The sequence below is a fragment of the Haemaphysalis longicornis genome, unplaced genomic scaffold (assembly GCF_048455015.1).
Source record: "Haemaphysalis longicornis isolate Haplotype H1 unplaced genomic scaffold, Haemaphysalis longicornis Haplotype H1 scaffold_7, whole genome shotgun sequence".
In the NCBI taxonomy this organism is placed as follows: Eukaryota; Metazoa; Arthropoda; class Arachnida; order Ixodida; family Ixodidae; genus Haemaphysalis; species Haemaphysalis longicornis.
Window position 1 is genome coordinate 29,837,875 of NW_027526422.1, and position 18,119 is coordinate 29,855,993.

The 18,119-nt window shown below is 44.9% G+C and overlaps 1 protein-coding gene across 4 annotated transcripts; it reads left to right on the forward strand.

The window, feature by feature from the left end:
- Nucleotides 1-318: 318 nt before the first annotated feature.
- On the forward strand, nt 319-16,315 carry Myd88 (myeloid differentiation primary response protein MyD88). 4 transcript variants are annotated; one of them, XM_077676529.1, is made up of 7 exons: nt 319-439; nt 1,566-2,042; nt 6,519-6,566; nt 6,867-6,902; nt 6,986-7,154; nt 12,543-12,634; nt 13,034-16,315. In XM_077676529.1, the coding sequence occupies exons 2-7, from the start codon at nt 1,661-1,663 to the stop codon at nt 13,471-13,473; spliced, it is 1,167 nt and encodes a 388-aa protein (XP_077532655.1). In that variant the 5' UTR covers nt 319-439; nt 1,566-1,660; the 3' UTR covers nt 13,474-16,315. The 4 variants fall into 4 exon arrangements, with proteins under 4 accessions (XP_077532655.1, XP_077532653.1, XP_077532656.1 ...); XM_077676527.1 differs by lacking the exon at nt 319-439 and adding an exon at nt 496-652; XM_077676530.1 differs by lacking the exon at nt 319-439 and adding an exon at nt 497-750.
- The last annotated feature ends 1,804 nt before the right edge of the window (nt 16,316-18,119 follow it).

An 18,119-nucleotide genomic window follows, 5' to 3' on the forward strand; every position in this document is an offset into this window, starting at 1 on the left:
CGGCCTAAATAGCAGCGTCCGTGCATAGGAATGCGGTTTCCCTAGCGGCACTTCTGCCAACTAGGACAAACGAACGGCTTGAGCAGGCACTATAAATGTAATAGGGTTACAATGGTAGCGCTTTTAGCGAAATTTTCGCTTGCCCGGACACTTTTGCCACTATTAAAGCATTAAAGCTAGCTGTAAAAAATAAAAAATATGTGCATTATATTAATGACATAATATTTATATTTACTGAAAGCTAGCATGTTAAAAGACGCGCGATGATAGCGCCATTGTTCCTGCCCTTTGGCCCATGGAGGAAAGAAAAGGTTCTTTCCTCCATGCCTTTGGCCAAACTGCCAAACTAGCAAACTAATCAAGAGAAAAGAAGTAAAGTTAGGGTTTACCCAATAAGTTTATTTCACCAGGGCTTAGTTTGAACCAAAAACAATTGCAGGTTTGTATATAAATTCGTCATGCGCGCTTTGCAAGCTTTGAAGCAAGTTTTGAAGTGTGACAGATGTAGATGTGTTCCGGTTTTCGCTGCTTCCCAGCTGCCGACGTCTTTTCGCACCTGTTGATTCTTTCCTCGAAGTTTTTTGTCGGGGCATATTCGTCCTTTCGTGTAGCGATTGTACTCTGGCAAAGAAGATTCGCCCGCTGACAGACGGTACGCATGTTACGTCAACTACATGACGCTTACAATCACCGATAACATCACGATTACTTGTGCGTGCTGCCCCTTCCGTTCTGGGACGGTTGCCGACGGTGCGTGTTGAGGCCGCCGCTTCGTGATCTCGTCTTTTCGCGATAGTTGGTAAACATTGCTGTCTACTTTATGAATAGTTGTGTCAATCCTCATCTTTGTTATTTTTTTATATGAATGCGCCAGGTGGCTTGTACGGTCAATGCTTGCGCGGAATAGCCGGCCTGTTTTAACGTTTCATGAAAAAATTGTAGATCGGGCAATGCCTACACTACGCGCTTGTGCGAAGTGCCGTGTAATCAGTTTTATATTCTGTTCTCGTAGTACGCTACACATTAAGTCTTCGCTGTACAGGGATACGTCGTGTAAAGTAAACTTGAGCGTAGCCCACAGCGGTCGTCAGCGGGAGTCCAGTTGGTTGGGCTCTTCTACCCGCGCAAGCGGTTCGCGCGCTCCAGGAATGGGACGTACGCTGTATTGTAAACCGTGCCGACGTTCCGATCCCGCACAGTTATAGTTTGTGTGTACAATTTTCGAATGTTCAGCACCTCAGCTCATTCCCGCCTTATCGCTTGGCGCGTGGAACCTGCGCAGTAGTTTAGTTCAAAACGACCGTCGGTCGCTTTATATTTGTTCGCGGTAACTAGTGCAAGTTTGCTGTGCTGGCCAGCTAAATGTAGAGAGGAAAAGGCACGTAATATGAGCGAGCAGAACACATGTTCTACATTAAAACACACACAAAAAAAGAGAAAGCTGCAAAGGCAGCTCTTGTTTAAGGTATTGTTGCGCTTCGAGGTCCGTGTATCGCTTGCACAGTGCACACAAATGATTGCGGCGTAGTTTCAGGAGATTACATTTTTTTCTTGCTTACTTTCAGGTAACAACGTGCCTCTCACTTCCCTGCTTCTGCACGGCTCCTTGTGTACCATGGAATTTTTCTAGGAAGACGCCCCCCACATCATTACAGCATTGATGCCTGACAGGCTGATCATGGCCTATCCACAGCTTCCAGTTGCAGACACTGAAGTGCTGACACCGGACGATGACCACAGTGACATCCCTATCAGTGCCATCGGTCTGAGGTGTCGGTCTGTGCTCTCGATGCGCCTCGATGTGCCTCAGTTGCTCCTGGGACCGCTGGGACACCGCGACTGGCGAGGACTGGCACTGTTGGTTGGATTCAGCTGCGACGAGGTGGAACTCTTGAGGGAACATGGGAAGAGCCCCACATCATTACTCCTGGACAAGTGGGAAGAGAGGTCGGGGAACGAGCAGCCGACAATTGTACAGCTTGTAAAGCACTTGGAGTCCCTAGAGAGATACGACATCCTTGATGACATAAGAGCGGAGCTTGGTAAGGTTCATTCTTTCGTCTTGGGTTTTTGTGCACTAGGTACACCCTCCCTCCCTCCCTTTTTCTCTTTCTCTCTCTCTCTCCATTCCCCCATTCTCCCTCAAAATTGGTCTACCTTCAGCTGAACTGTTATGAATGAGCGAATGGTCTGGTGGCATCAAAGCTGAGATAGTCCTTATTCTCCGTTTTTCTGTTTGTTGAAGGCAAGAAACATTGAGCGGTCTTCAGGCATAACAAAACTTTTGCTTTTTAAATGTTTTGTTCAACACATTACAAAATGCTTGCCTGGAATTGAAAGGCCTAAGTTGCTTTAAAAAAAGCACGTAAAGGAGTAATAAACGATCATTCAGAGTTGTTGCTCTTGTGAGATGCTTCCAGGTGGTCAGTTATGGAAACCTTTGAAAAAAAACTAAAATGCAGGTTTCACATTCAGGCATGCCATCAGCGCGAACTAAGCAACCTGTCCAGGCGTGTAGCCAGGATGTTTTTTCGGGAGGGGCTAAAGTTGTTCTCAAGCCTTCCCCACCCTAATAGAAAGAAAAAAGTGCGGTAGTTTGCAAGTGCCCTTAAAGGCTATGAACACAGAATACATGTTTTGGTTTATTAAAGAGAATGCATTGTCCCGATAACAGTGATACCAGTTTTATCACAAACTTTAAAGGAATAGTCGAGATGTTAAATAAAACATATGAAGCAGTAACGCCCCCCAGCTACTTTCCAGCAATTTCTCTATGACACCACAGGACCTTGTTTGTACGATTGGCGCCTAATGACCTAAGCAACCGCCGAAAAGTATGATCCTGCGATTGTTGAAGGGCCTTTACTTTCATTGACCCATGTTAATTCTAACGTGCTGGCCGAAACTACATCACTCCTGCCAATATTACCTCAATGCAGCGTGAAATTTGTAAATTTTTGATACTTGTTGCATTGCTTCGGTTGAAAAAAGTCTTTTGTGACTGGAATCGGGCTGAGTGAGCCAAAGGCTAGTTCTTCCAAATCCAGCAAGGTTGTGTTTTGTCTTCGAATGGGCCCTTTAAGGTCCTTCTCATGATATTGCTATGGTGTTGATTTTGGGGTAATTAATGCCAGGTGAAGTTGTGAACTGAGAAAAAATCCCCAGACTGCGTAGTGCAAATCTGCGCCCGTGGTACGGGACGTATACTGCATGCACGGGCACCTTGTGCAGGCATTGCAGTAAATGATCACAGTTTCATCTGACTACTTGCTTTATTTCCACGTGTGCAGTATGGTGTGTTACATCCACAATAAAATGACGTAGGCCGTAAGAATGAATTTTTTTTTTATTTAGTTGATGCTTAAAATTCAGAAGAAAAATTTCTGCTTATAAGCATTCTACGCACATACAGCAGCTTCCAGTGTAAGGCCAATGGAGCTCATTTTGTGCAGTCAACATCGAATCTATGCACTTACGTTATATGTAGCGCAGGTCTTATCTTAAAAAAAAAAGTGACAGGCTATGAATTATGCGTACAAGAAGTGTTATATGACTAGCAATAATTTCAGCAAATACCAACCCTAAACACACAGACATCATGCACAAGAACTGCGCCGTTAACGGCGAGAATTACACGAACATGGTAGGATTAGCCCTTACGCAAAGCGGAATAATTCAGCCAACTGTATTTGTCATGCCATGCCAGTAGAAATTTCTGCTTCTGTTTTGATTCTGTGACGCAGTCCACATCGGGCGGACATGAGAAGCTGGTGCTTTGTAATATCGCCGATCTGGTTAACATTTCGGAACAGCCCAAATTTCGACTCTGCTGTAAATAGCTCCCCCTTGGTGTTCTGAAATACTTGCATTATTCTCTGGCAAGTTTTCGATGCTTCATGCATAAATGCCCTACAGTCTGCCTGGAGGCGTGTACTATTCAGTAACTTTTGTGGGGTGTCCATCCCGTTTAGGTGTAGGTACCACTCCTTGATAAGGTAGAGCAAGTCACTGCAAAGTTCACTATTCAATGCCGTACCAAACTTTTAATTTACCAAGAACAAATAATAACGCAAAGACGGCATTGTCTGACCATACTCTTGCGGTTAGGCATGTTCTATGCAAATTGAGCAAAATCTTGCTGCATTTGGAATTTCATCGCGACATTTCAGGAAAGAATTATAATGAGGTCCTACCATTCTGGTTTGAAACATTAATGAAAGGACATACTTTTTAGTGGATGCGTGTGCTGCCATTGTTCAGCCGAGTATACACTGCACTTTTAAAGCTAAAACAATAAAACAGAATGGGCGGGAATGTATAGGACGCACAGAAATTTTGCAGTTTTCGTTAGCGACTAGGGAAATGGAAATCATGTTGGGACACTCCTTGGTCCACCAGGAAAAAGGGTGCACTGGGAAGTTGTACAGGGAAGTTGGACATGACCTTCAGGCTTGGGGCGATGCTCGAAACGAGTCAGCATTTTGTTGCCCGCAGCACCAGGAAAACATGCATAATGGCATGTCCCGCGTACATAAATTGACAGACTACCATGTATCAGCACGAAACGACAGTAATGGTACAGTTAAGGCACTCGCTTGGTTGACAGCGGCCGTGATGTTCAAACTGAAGCATGGTTTTAGGCTACAACAAAATAGATTGGTAAAAAATTGCAAAGTTGTTTACAGTGATGATTCCTCGGTCATTTTGGTTACTTAAGTAATGCTTACAATTGCTCAAACTTTCCTTCATGCGACATTTTAGGACATATAACAGTAGGGGATCCAGGCAGAATCACTTTAGCGCGCACCCGTATGTGGGGGAGGGGTGGGGGTGTGGGGGAGAGCGCGGAAGTGTGCTGGTGTTCTTGAGAGGGCCTGTGGTCTGTAGCCTGTTTTCATAATTACGACATTCATTCATCATGCCAAATCGATTGAGCATTGAAAAAACGATACTCCTGAGCCCACAAAAACTCCCCCCTCCAAAAAAGGCCAGAAAGAGGTGAAGGAAAATTCTACTAAATAGGCACGTTCGTTTCTTCGCCAACAGTACGAAGGTCCTTCGCTTGCGCACACTGCTATGGTGATTTTAAAATAGGGTGTAGCAGTGGATGCCCACGTTGGTATGGAATGGGGTAACAAAAGTCGCGATAACGGGCACATCATACGGCAGCGGCTACCTCACATGAAGTTGCGGGCGTGTAAATGAAGCAAACTACTTAAACTACGGCAAGAACAAATATATTTTAACTCTTCATGTACTTTAACTGTTCATGTACTCCCCGGACAGTGGTAACTCTTCATGTACTGGACGCTGTCCCGATATGCTTTGAGAAACCCTCGCCAACTTTGTGCATCATAGGATATTTAGGCGTTTATATGAGTTGAATTTACGTTTTCCCTTATTCAAAGTTACCTATCCGCTACATATTGGGCACTCCTTTCAACAACGAATTCAAATGCAAGCACTATAAATAAAATGAGGTATAAATTTTTTGGCTCGCAGACATAAAGGTACTGTGACCACAGTGTAAATATTATGAAGCGGTTATTTAAACATCAGGGGTGATGAGTGATGAGTGACGAGTCAATCTACCCTGCTGAGAACAACTCAGCCGGCTGATTATTGTCTGTGTGGCGACATGGCACACACAAATCAGGGGTGATGAGTGACGAGTCAATCTACCCTGCTGAGAACAACTCAGCCGGCTGATTATTGTCTGTGTGGCGACATGGCACACACAAAGGGACACAACACACGCCCTTGGCATCCCATGGGCTGAGCTTACCCAAGGGCGCTATCGCTTTTGGAGCTGCACCCCTCAGCAATTATCCGGACCTGGGTGCTTTGTTTTGTGTAAGCGCCAATGCGTTAGGATAGACGTTGAGTTGTGAATGTTTTTAATAGTTGCACATCCGAAAGTTATGTGCGCCTTTGTTCACAGGATACATACCAGGAATACAGGCCGCACGGTGGCAGCCGGAAAGGGGGTGGGGGGCGGGGGGTGGCTAAAGCTCGGTCCACCCCCCCCCCGGCTACGCCACTGAACCTGTCAGAAGGGTCATGTTTCTCATGTATAGGTATGACCTTCAGAATGTTTCGGCCCTGCAAATAGCAGAGCTGGAGGTTCTGGCCAATTCAATGCATACATTTTGAGACAGATAAGGAGAGTTGAAGCATGGGGAAGCGGTTGGTAACATGGCTGGTACATTCACATGTTTCTCCAAAACAAATGCACTGGACTGCGGCACTAAATTTACAACTGTTGGATCGAGTACGAAGTACGAATTGTAAGAGAGACCAAACAGTGCACGCATGTTGCCTTCGAAGGTGGTAGGAGCCAGCTTATTCTTTGCCCCACCAAGGGCAAAGTCTTACAGGTCTTATAACCAAGGTCTTATATATAAAGGTCTTATAACCAAGTCTTACAGGTTATAATTTCATCAAATGGCAGTATTGTGTGCAACTTGCTACTATTTGTTGTTGTTTAATTGCTGCACTGTGGTTTGTGTGCTTTCTAGGGAAAGACATTGAATTCTACAGGAAGAGGGAGGCGTGTGGACCTCAAGGTATGTGGCAAAAATAAATCCTCTTTAATGCGAAACGTAAATCCCTTAAACTTTACTGACCCAGGCTCATAACTGACAATAATGCAAGTGACAAATGATGGGACTCGTACAGTTTAACCTATGACAACAAAATTGGCAAATGGAGTCTTCGGTATTGGACATGACATGTTCTGTTACTGATGTTTGCATGAGTGAGTTGTTATCAGTTGTCATAGTGCTGTATAAAAAAGCATGGTGCCGTGGGCAGCTTTAGCAGTACTGGAGGACAGAGTCTAACTGGCCAAATATGTTTTTTTCCAGAGGTGATTCAAGAGCTGAAAAGCTGGTCGTCAGTCAGTAAGTAACGCTTTCCTATGAGGTGATGTGGGCTCTTCGAAGATCCTGGAACCCCTTGACATCCTGTGCGCTTCCTTATTTAGGGAGGCCCATATACGATGCGTTTGTCTGCTACACGGTGGATGACTGGCCGTTTGTGCGGAGACTTGTCGAGAAGCTGGAACCTTTGGGCCTCCGGCTTTTCCTGCCCAACCGAGATCTCAAGGCAGGGGTGCTCCAGTATTCCACGTTCTACGAGCTCATGGAGAAATGGTATGTTGGCCAAGTCCATGTCGCGTGAAGCAGTGCCTGTAGCTGAGCCACAGCAGTGCCTCTAGCCAGTAACGGGGGATTCCCGCCCTTCCCCCAAGAACCTTCAGAACTAGCATTGCTAAGGCTACAGTGCATGTTGTCCCCCTCAAGTCACCTTACCCTTCCCTTGAGGACAGTCTCAATCTGTCACTAAGTATGTTTCAATCAGAAACGGTGGCATGAGAAGACATTCAATCAAAGCAACAAAGTGCTTGCGTTTTTAATTTTTAATGCGAAAGCTTTCTGGGACCGCTGGCGTCCTGTCAAAAAACTAATGCATTTCTCCATAGGCCGGTGGGTCGATTGAACTGCTCTGATAACATCTCCGGACACATGGGACGTGCGTGTAACCGGGCTTCCATTCTGTCAAAACAGTTACTTGAAAATCTCGAAAAAGGAATGGTTTTAGATAAGACAATACACGCATCGATCATGAAGGAGGAGTACAATAGAATACCATTATCTCATAAACCACGTATCTGTATACGGTTAGTCTGTGTGTAGATGTGGTTACTTTGTGCACGAAAAAATCGTCGCATGGGTTTCTTCTTCATTTGCGATTCGGGTCTTTGAAGGTCTGATGATTGATTGAACGAAGCTTTCGTGCATTTCTCAACTTTATTTAGGAATTTTCTTTTTTTTTTCTGTGCCAGATTTGGTATAAGTTGTACCACGGTATGACCGTACTTGACGTTGTTTTGGCAAAGCCAATTTCTCTTTGCTCATCTGCGGTCGCTGCGGTAACGTAGTGGCTAGTGCGTTCTGGTGACGGGCGAGTCATCATGGTTGGTTCTTCGGATGTTTAAATTAAATGGGTTTGAAAAGCCCCTCCTTGGCATTCCTCAACTCTTCAGTGGCTCAGGCTCATTGCATTGGTGACACATTGCCACTCACTCACTCTTAAAATAATGGCATGTTGATTGTTGGAGGGATCATTTGCTGTGACTAATTTATATATGCAACGGCAAGTTTGTGTGTTGAACCTAGGCATGTCTTCAAGATGGCATAAAACAAGAAAATTTCAGCTATTAGATATGCCTTTCACCTTCAACACAGATGTGCTGTTATCATGCCTCCAATAAATGGTTTAAATTTAAGATTGCAACCAAATGTGCTTTTGATGTAGTCAGCTGGTGCAATTTCGTTATGTTTCTCATAAAAATCAAGTTAAATTCTTAGTGGTAAAATTATAAGCTAGATGGGCCGAGAAAATACCTAAAGCATGCATATAGGGTTGTGCCTTGTGCAGCCTGCGAGTAATTTCCTTCTTAGTGGTTACAATAAGCCATTTGGATAGGTACTAGCGCTGGGAAAAAGTTTGGATATGTTAACAGTGGATTCGCATCAATTCCGTGCCTGTCTGTTGTCAACGTGGCAGCAAGTAGAAGTAAGTGAATGCACATCAAACATTAAGAAAATCCAGCTATTGCAGCACTTGATGTCTGGGCACATTTATTTATGGCATAATACAGTAAATTGTGATGTAATTCTCTGGACTGAGAGAGGCTAAAATAGTCCAAAATAGCTCAATAAGTCTTTCGCATGAATGTGCATTTTAGGTTTTCAAATGTTGTGCTTGCCTTGCACACAGTTAATATTTTCTGTTTCAAGTTCGAAGGAAACTTAGTTGATAGCTGCATGTTGTCCTATTCGCGTCATTTTTGTGTGTGATTTTTTTCTATGTTCAGTGTGCTAGCGCAAAGCCTTAAATATTTGACAACATTATCTGCTTGTAACTTTTACCGCACTGTTTGTTCACTCGTGGCAGTTTGAAGTTGAGTGGTTGGCTAGGAACAGGCGTTACAACTTTTCTGTCCATCACCTTTCAGTACAAATGTTTAAAGGGGCCGTGAAGACAAAGTGCAAGTTTGATTCATTCAAAAGATTGCCTGGTTAGAATCATGCTGACACCGCCTTCATCCGTAAACTTCGCTCAAATAAGCTGTATAATTAAGAAAAAAGGGAATGGCTATGCGACCTGCTAGCTTATTTCCTGCAGCAGAACATGTGATGTCATACCAGCCAGCTCTGCGATTGGCGGAGGCCGGAAAACGCAAACGCAAATTAGGCAGAACTTATAATAAGCTTGCCGAACAAGCTATTTGCGCTTAAATTAAGGGCACATTCTTTTTATATCAGTAAGAATGGTGGGACAAACAGTGGAAGTTATGAAAGCACACGTGAACATAGACGTACCGATGCGTACTGCTGTTGGTGCTGTACACGCTATGCTTCGTTCAGATGCGCAGCACTGCGGGGCTTTGGGTTGCCTCAGACGACACTGGCCGATGGACGCAAGATCTTACGTGACCATATTTGTCGAGCGAGCACGATGTTTCACGAAACGATTATTTTCTCCATGAGCAAGAACAAGCCAGGTTTAAATACAGTCACGAACAAACCAAAGGCGGAAAACGGCTTGCCGCGGTGTGGTGGCGCCGTCTAGGTTGATTAACAATAAGCGAGTCTCTGCTCCACACCAAGTTTAGCTGAAAGACCTGTTCCTATGAGGTCATTGCAAGCGTCGTTCAAACACACGTTTTGGCACGAGAATCAAAATTTTAGCTTAAGGGGACGTGCTCCTCCAAACAACTTTTTTTTTAATAATGAAGTTAGGAGGCTGAAATTTTCACAGCTTGTAGAGGTTGAGCTCCTCTGGTCATATATGCAATCAGATTTTGAATAGCTGCTCCGGATAAAATGTTACGCAGCATGACTTGCAGAAAAATGGCTTTTTTGTGCACACTTTTTTTTATAGTAAAAATTTTTTCTGAAACTTTTAAAATAGCCTAGGTGGTTCCTTATGAACTGCAGAGTGCACAAATCTACCTGAAAAAGCCTCATCATCATTTTCCTCACCACGAAAAAAAAATGACTGGTAGTGTGCCTTTTTTTGTTCTGTATATTTTTGTTTTATGACCGTCAGAGATATCTAAGGACACAAATTGCATAATGAACAAGATTTGTGCACTCTACGTGTTATAATGAACATCTGTGCAAAATTTCATCCTGATACGACAACTTTAAGTGGGAAAATAAGTGTGCACAAACTCAGAAAATGGACAAAAACAACAAGCTGAGAAAAACGCAATTGAAAGTTTATTTCTTTGGCAGATTCAGAAATTCTTGCTCGAACAACATGAAATTTGGTGGGGATACAGTCTGAAATGTCCACATTGAGGTACTAAAACTAGAATGCTCCTGCTGCATAAGTTGCACCCTCACGGTTTTTGCTGGGGTAGTCCTTGGTATGGGACCGTTTCACCAGGCTGTGGCAATGGGGCTAGCCTTAGCAGTCAGCTTGGCACACATCTTCCTGATCCTCCGCTGGTCACTTGCATTGCTTAGTCTGACCAGTTCTTCTCTAAAGGGAAGATTCCCAGTTCTTGGAGAACTTGTTCAAAGCTAGTGTGGCCCCTGTTGAACCACAACCCTGCGAGGGCAGTGGCAGTCTCCACTACAGTGAACTGCAGGTTGTACGATAGCATCCTGTGCCAGATGCGCAGTGCTGCTTCCGTCTCCATGGCATGGGATGAGCAGTCGACATTTTTTTCACACTCAAGAGGCATGAAAGGCTTGCCACACTTCCTCCTCTTGCTCATCAAGCTTTTGGTGGCGGCTACAAGTACAAGTAGTTTGACAGCACCTCAAAATCCAGGCAGAGACCAGTGTCAAGAGAAATGGCAGTGCCAACACTGTTGTGGCTCGTGTCTTTGCTTCTGCCAAGTACCATCAAAAATCACACCGAGGTCAGTCTGACCAGCTTGCAACGCAGTTACTTGCCTTGCTTCAGCAAGGTTGTCAGAGACGCCGTTTGTGGCCGCAACATGAACTTTCTTGGCAGTGTTGTAGAACGTCTTTTGATGCTGTGGTTTTGGTAGACCAAGAATGGCACAAAACCTGCACAGCTGATCGTGTCCGATGCCAACCGCGCGTGCAGCGAGTACTGCTTTCACATTGACGGCGAAACTATCACGGGGACTTCCCCTGCAGAGTTCCGGTTTGCGGCCTCCGCGACCGACGGCGGCAGCGCGCTGCGACGAGTAAACAGAAGAAATCACTCCCGCAGCCACTCCCGCAGGGCACTTCTTGTTTTTGCACTTCAGTTCCAGTACCGATGCGAGGCCCTTCCGCTTGTTCGCAACCTCAACTACGACGAGTTCGCACTTCCCGCACGTCGCGCACACGGTGCCACTCAAGGTCAGTCAGAGCGCCGACTTCACAGATAACTGCACCGCTCCCGTGGCTGGCTGTCTCCTCACCTTGGAAGGCTGCCGACTTCTTCTCCGATGCGCTTATAAAGCCGATATCTTCGCTGATAAAATCAGCCCCGCCTGGTAGAGCCGCGCTTGCAACGCTTGAAGGCCCGGCGCCGTTAGGCCTCACGGTGCCGGTCGTGCCGGCATTGGCCGTGGTCGTCGCAATGCTGCGCCGCTTGCGCTTTCCTTTGTACCGACATGAAGTACGCTGCTTCCGGCGTAAAAAGTCACGCTTCTCCTCACTGTTCACGATTAAAAACACACGATAAGGAAATAGAAAAGATAGCGCGAAGTAGCGAACGGAACGATGCGGGCGATGGCGGCGATGGCGGCTCACAAGCGGCAAGAGCCAATGGCGGTCCCGCTTTCGCGTCACGTGATTTAAATGCCCAGTGGGAGCTCGCAAAACAAGCGGGAAGAAACATTTTTTTTATTTTTTTTACGCGGAGATACGAAGCTGGCGGGCGGCTCAATCGAGAGAAGAAGGCTTGATCTACCTCTCTCAAGTGACCGAAATGGCGGCGAGCCACGCTGCCGTGCGGAATAAATTCTCAAACCTGGCCGAAATTTGGCTTGATTGCGCGATTTCTTGGGTCACCGCGAGTCATTCAGACACATTTTTCACTAAGTTCTCGTTCGTATTTCGTTTTCATTTTTTTACCGATGAAAGAAGGATAGTCAAAGATGCTAATGCAAGGGAAAACAAAAAATCGGTATATTTCAAAAAAATCGCGTTTTTTCGACCCGCGTGTCCCCTTAAATTGATTGATTTCGCAGTGAATAAAGCATCGTTTGCTTCCGGACAAGCACTGGGGGCACTATGGAACATGAAATCTTTCAAATAAAACTGGTATTTTTTCTTCATGGCCCCTTTAAGGTAACAAGCAGATTTAAGCATTCTTCAATAGCTATGCTCACATAAAGGTAGTTATCTAACGATAACAGTGATATGATGAGATGTGACAGGATGTCATCACAAACACCAGCTGTACATTTCACGTGCATAATTTGTAGACTTTGTATTGAAAGGAAGTATATGCTAGATGTTTCATGTTCGTGTCCCGATTTTTCATCCCGTTTCTGATTTCAGGTGCAGAAAAACCATTATTGTGTTCTCGCCAAACTTCCTGCAGTCAGAAGAGTGTCGTGTGCAGCAGCGGTTCATTGAAAGCATAAACATCGGTGAGTCGCTCAGTTTAAGTGCTGGTGAATGAAGGACACTGCAATTCATTATCGCCAACTTAGTGACCAGTCTTGATTCACACTTCATCATTTCTGGGATAGCACGGACGTATAATGGCAGGCAAGCAGAATGCAGAAGTTTGGTGTCAACTGTCGTACAAGAATTTCAAATCGTAGTTTCACACCCCCTCGTGTTTTTGACAGCCGTTTCCATTCTCCTTGACTTCATTAGGTACATGTACCTTACAGGGTTCCCGACTGGGAAATTTTTTAATTGAATACCAATACACCGGGGGTAAAAGAACTTGTTTTAAACATGAAATTACATAACTGTTTTCCCACCCCCATTTTCGCATTTTCAAATCAGTTTGAAAGCGTGGGTCATTTTTCTGTCCACAGAGCAAGCTCAGCAGAAGCTGATTCCCGTGGTCATCAGGCCGTGCAAGTTGGACGGCATGATCAAGATGATGTCCAAGATCAACCTCTGCAACGAGTCCAACTTACAGCCCGATTGGGGGTGGACCAAACTCATCGAGTCGGTCCGCTCTTGTGGAGAATCCCGCTTCATCAGCTCCCCCAGTTTGCGCATTGCATCCTCCTCTGTGCCTCCCACACTGAGTCTCACGGCCCCGCCCTCGCTGCTCACAAGCAGCCAGTCTTTGTCAGCGGGTCACGCGGGCGTGCGGGTGAGAACTCACACAGGGAGTGCGGAGGCCATCCACACCTCGGTGGTGCCCAAAAGCAAGACGAAGTGGTTCAGCAATATTTTCAGTCGTAAGAAAGCCAGCAGTGTGTCGAGTGCCTCCAGTGGATTTGCAAGTATGGCCGTTCCCGAGTGATCAAAGGTTTGGAAAGGGTCGTGCATCCCTTTATTCTCTGAACTGCTGGCCATCTTTTTAGTGTGGAAGCACTCTCAGCCAACCTCAGACAATTTCACGGATGTAGAAAATTGTTCACTCGGCGAAGCCTCTTGTATTTTCCAGTTTATGACTCGCTTGCGCAAAGTTTACGACTCAGCATAGTAAAAGGGTGATGTGGGTATGCAACGGCTTGTTGCTAGGCCTAACGTAACTCTGAAGTCTAACGTTGTCGACTGGTACCCACAGCTCAATGTACGATAGGTAGGCCTAGAGCCACTAAATAAGCTACGCGTAAGAGTAACGACACTGGTGGCCATTTTGGCGCCCGACGCCAGGGTGGCCAGCTTTATGCGCCCAGTTGCGGCCGATCTCGACGGGCGGAATTAGTCCGGGCGCTGCCTGGCAACCATGACAGCTGTGTTTACTTTTCGAGGATTTCGAGACAGCGTGCGGGTGTGACAGGGTCAGGTTCGGTTACACAAGCATAGCTTATTTTGTAGCTCCAGGTTATGCTAGAGCCACTAAATAAGCTACACTTTTCTAGTGGCTGTAGGTTACGCTAGGCCACTGTCGTTCTCTCCCAGCGGGAAGCGAAGCAGGCGTTTTCCACCTCCCGGTCGGTTGAAACAGCCCAGTTCAGAGCAGAACGGCATCGCTACTCTGTCTGGGGCTTAAAAACTCAGTCAACGCCTCATACAGCCGCACTGCGCCCCGAAAATCACTATTTATCGAAGAACGTGCGCACGCGACAACCCAGGGGCACCAAAATGTCCGCGCCCATAGATCTTACAGGGTAAACAAATGTCGCGTGACGCGGTTCGACCAATGGCAGCTGTCGGCAGCATTCAAACGAGTGCTGATACTATGAAACCTGATCTAGTGGCTCTAGGTAGGCTGTTGCTTAAGCACATCGTAAGGCTTAACTTGAAGGTTACCAAACATTGAGTGTAAACATAGGATGTTGTAACGCCGTACTTTGAGGTCTAACGTCGTCATCCGTCGCCCATTACAAAGAGTACTCTTATGTCAAACTGCGGGTATTGGTTAACGCAAGACCTCAAAGCAAAATGCAAGGCCTAAGCTTTGGAGCATACCCGACAGTTGTTGCTGTTATTCAAACGCACTTGTGCAGAGTGGTGTATTGGATGCCTATTGAGCAGGAAGGTATGCTGCTGCAGGTGCACACTAGAGCTTGTACTAAGCAATCACTGAACCAACTGACCATCCGGTTACTTAAATGCGAACACTAGGAGGTTTGACCACTAAAAGTCTGTGCCTATTTTCTGAATCCTGTGTGTGTATTCTGAAGCGTATCAGAGTTACATGCACACAGAGTATATATAACACATACCCACTGTGTGGTTGTGGACTGCTTTATAAGCAAGATTGTATGGTGCTTTTACTCGATATTCTATGGTTACAACAACCAAACGTCAGTCCATTTCTTTAATGCAACCTTTGGTCACATCAACTTGCTCGTGGCTTGCTCCGTGCGACTTGTTGCAAGGTCTGTTGTGTGGTGTGTTCAGTGTTTAAGCCAGATAAATTTTCAATGAAAACATGCTTGTGAATGTGTGGGTTGCAGAAAAATAAAAATGTTCACTGTAGTTAGCTTGCTAGCCTATGTTCTTAAAGGGGTCATGAAGACAAAATGCAAGTTTGGTTTATTTATGAGATTGCCTCGTTAAAATCATGCTTACAACACTTTTAACATAAACTACACTCAAATAAGCTGTATAATTAGGAAAAAAGGGAATGGCCATGCAACCCACTAGCTCATTTCCTGCAACAGAACCTATGATGTCATACCAGCCGGCTCTGCGATTGGCGGAGGCCGGAAAAAGCAAACACAAATTAGGCAGAACTTGTGAGCTTGCTGAACGAGCTATTTGCGCTTGCATTTAGGGCACATTTTTTTTCAAACAGTAAGAATGGTGGGACAAACAGTGGAAGTTATAAAAGCACACGTGAACATAGAAGTACCGATGCGTACTGCTGTTGGTACTGCACGCACTATGCTTCGTTCAGATGCACAGCACTGCGGGGCTTTGGGGTTGTCTCAGACGACACTGGCCGATTGACTCAAGCGACTGTGTCTTACGTGACCATATTTGTCGAGCGAGCACCATGTTTCACGAAACAATTATTTTCTCCATGAGCAAGAAGAAGCCAGGTTTAAATACGGTCACAAACAAAGCAAAGGTGGAAAACTGCTTGCTGTGCTATGATGTCATTGCAAACGTCGTTCAAACACGCGTTTTGGCACGAGAATCGAAATTTTAGCTTAAATTGATTAATTCCGCAGTGAATGAAGTATCGTTTGCTTCCGGACAAGTGCGAGGGGCACTATTGAACACGAAATCTTTCGAATAAAACAAACTTGTACTTTGTCTTCATGGTCCCTTTAAGAAAGCTGTTTAGAACTACTTCATTTGTGATCATTGTGATCAAGAGCTAAGTGCTGCCTGTGGACACTCACTGCCTGTATGAATGTTGTGAATTCGAAGAAATTAGATTTTTAGCTGTATTGTGTCATGCTGTGCTCATTGTAAAACGGGAAGAATGAATGATTGTTGACGACTGAAGATTTTAATGTGCATAAACCGCTTGATACAAAAATTATAATCATGTTTTTCAGTTTGTGCCGCAATTTTGTGGTTAGCTCAATTAAAAAAATGGGCTAAATTGAACAAGTGCTCGTGTGAATTTTTTTTGTATTAGTTGTGCCAGAAAGATTGGACCAGCTTAGGTGCATTTTGCGTTCTCTGGCTTGATGCTACTGTACAGTACTTTTAATAAAAGCGAATGCTGACAGACTGGGGAGGCGAGTATTTATTGCATAACATTTTCATAACATATCTTTGCAACTGGGAAGTTGACACATCTGTATAATTTTGAAACTGTTAAGATTTTAGCTAAACTTTTGTTCGAGGCTCAGTAATACAGTCGGTCCCAAGTTCAAACCATCCACATTCCTCATTTTAGAAAATACCTCTGCTTTTCCGATGAAAAAAATGGCTGATGATTTATGTCACCCGAAACAACTGTGTTGTACATTGATAGAAGAATTTTGGTAAACAGTGCTCAGCACAGTGGGTGCACATCAATTTTTCAATAATGTTCACAAAAATCGTAGTTAACCCCACAACGCCGAGCGTATCACATTTGATACACAGCGTTTGAGAAGACAGAAAGGGACGATAAATTGCATGAAGCTGAGACCAAAGCCCAGAGTATCATTTTTAATACGCTCACGGAGTTTTCTTGTGCAAGTAGTTCAGAAAGGCACCTGGCAGCTCAAGAAATCTGGCTGCATGCGGGAGCATCGCAGTGGCATCCAACTGGCATCATTTTACTCAAAACACAGCGACTATTTATTCCCTTCGTCCCACATTTGGCTATTTTCTTCTTCAGGAAAGGTTGCTTAACCAAAATAATATAGTACTTGCCGTCATTTTTGGGGTCCACCCAATCTTTGACGTTTCTTCAAATTTCCACATATCATATTTGGTACAGTGGGTGTTCATTGATGGCACAACTTTTGTGTCGCTTTTGATACACTTTCCAACATAACTTTCAACTGTAAGTGTTTGAACTCTTCGCTATTCTTTTGTTTTTTTTTGCGTACTGAAATTGGGAACATATTAGACTGCATAGTCGCTGGCGAAGGTGTCAGCAAAAGTGACGATGAAGATTACTGTCCCCTGCCACCGCTTACCCCTCCGAGACAAGAGGTGATGAGGAAGATGATGATTGCTCTGGGTCATCTATAGCTTCGTCTAACCATGTAGGCAACAAATAGTGAAAGGAATTGCTCAGAAACAGTCATACAAACAGCCCATACAGCAGGTGAACCAGTTTGACCGCAAGGCCACCAACAACATTCGTGTTGAAGTACCACGCCTGCAATTGCTGGTGTGTACAACAGTTTTATCGGGGTATTGACAGGCATAACTATCAGGCGTCTGTGAAAAAGCAACGAAACTGCTTCGAATGCTTCAAGCCATGAGACTGCAGCTGGAAAAGCAGAAAAGCCCACTGTATTATATATACGTTCAATTTTTTTACTGGTTTGAAATTTCAGTTTTGTTTTTGTGAGAATGAAGTGGCATTAGCCCTAAATAAGCGTACACACATTTCTGCAATTTTTATTTGCCTGGAAATATGTTTGGGCTTTATGGGGTTAAGGCAATACTCACGGTCACTATGGATCCAGGGAAGTTCATGGTAGCTTGTGCACTGGTTGAACTTTTATATATGGTAGTTATTGAAAACTTTAGCTGTCAATTTCTTCGCTTGGCAACACTGGAAACGGCCACGGACATGGCTGAAGCGCCACGGACATGTCGCGGCTTGTGCCACTGCGCCCGCATGCCGCAGAAAAAAAAACACTGGCGTGCGTCGTCTGCTTTGTTCCAACTAGATTCTCAACCGTGGTGTCAACAGAGATGTTATTAATCGCACTCACATTGGAATTGAGGCATTACTTTGCATTTGGTGGGGAACAGTTTGGAACTTCCAACACACATCGTGTGCTTAGCACGTACAAGTACCGCCATCCCACGGAGCCTGACGTAACCAGTGATGGTGCCCTCACATGGTTGCCTGCATGCGTGCCTCGCCAA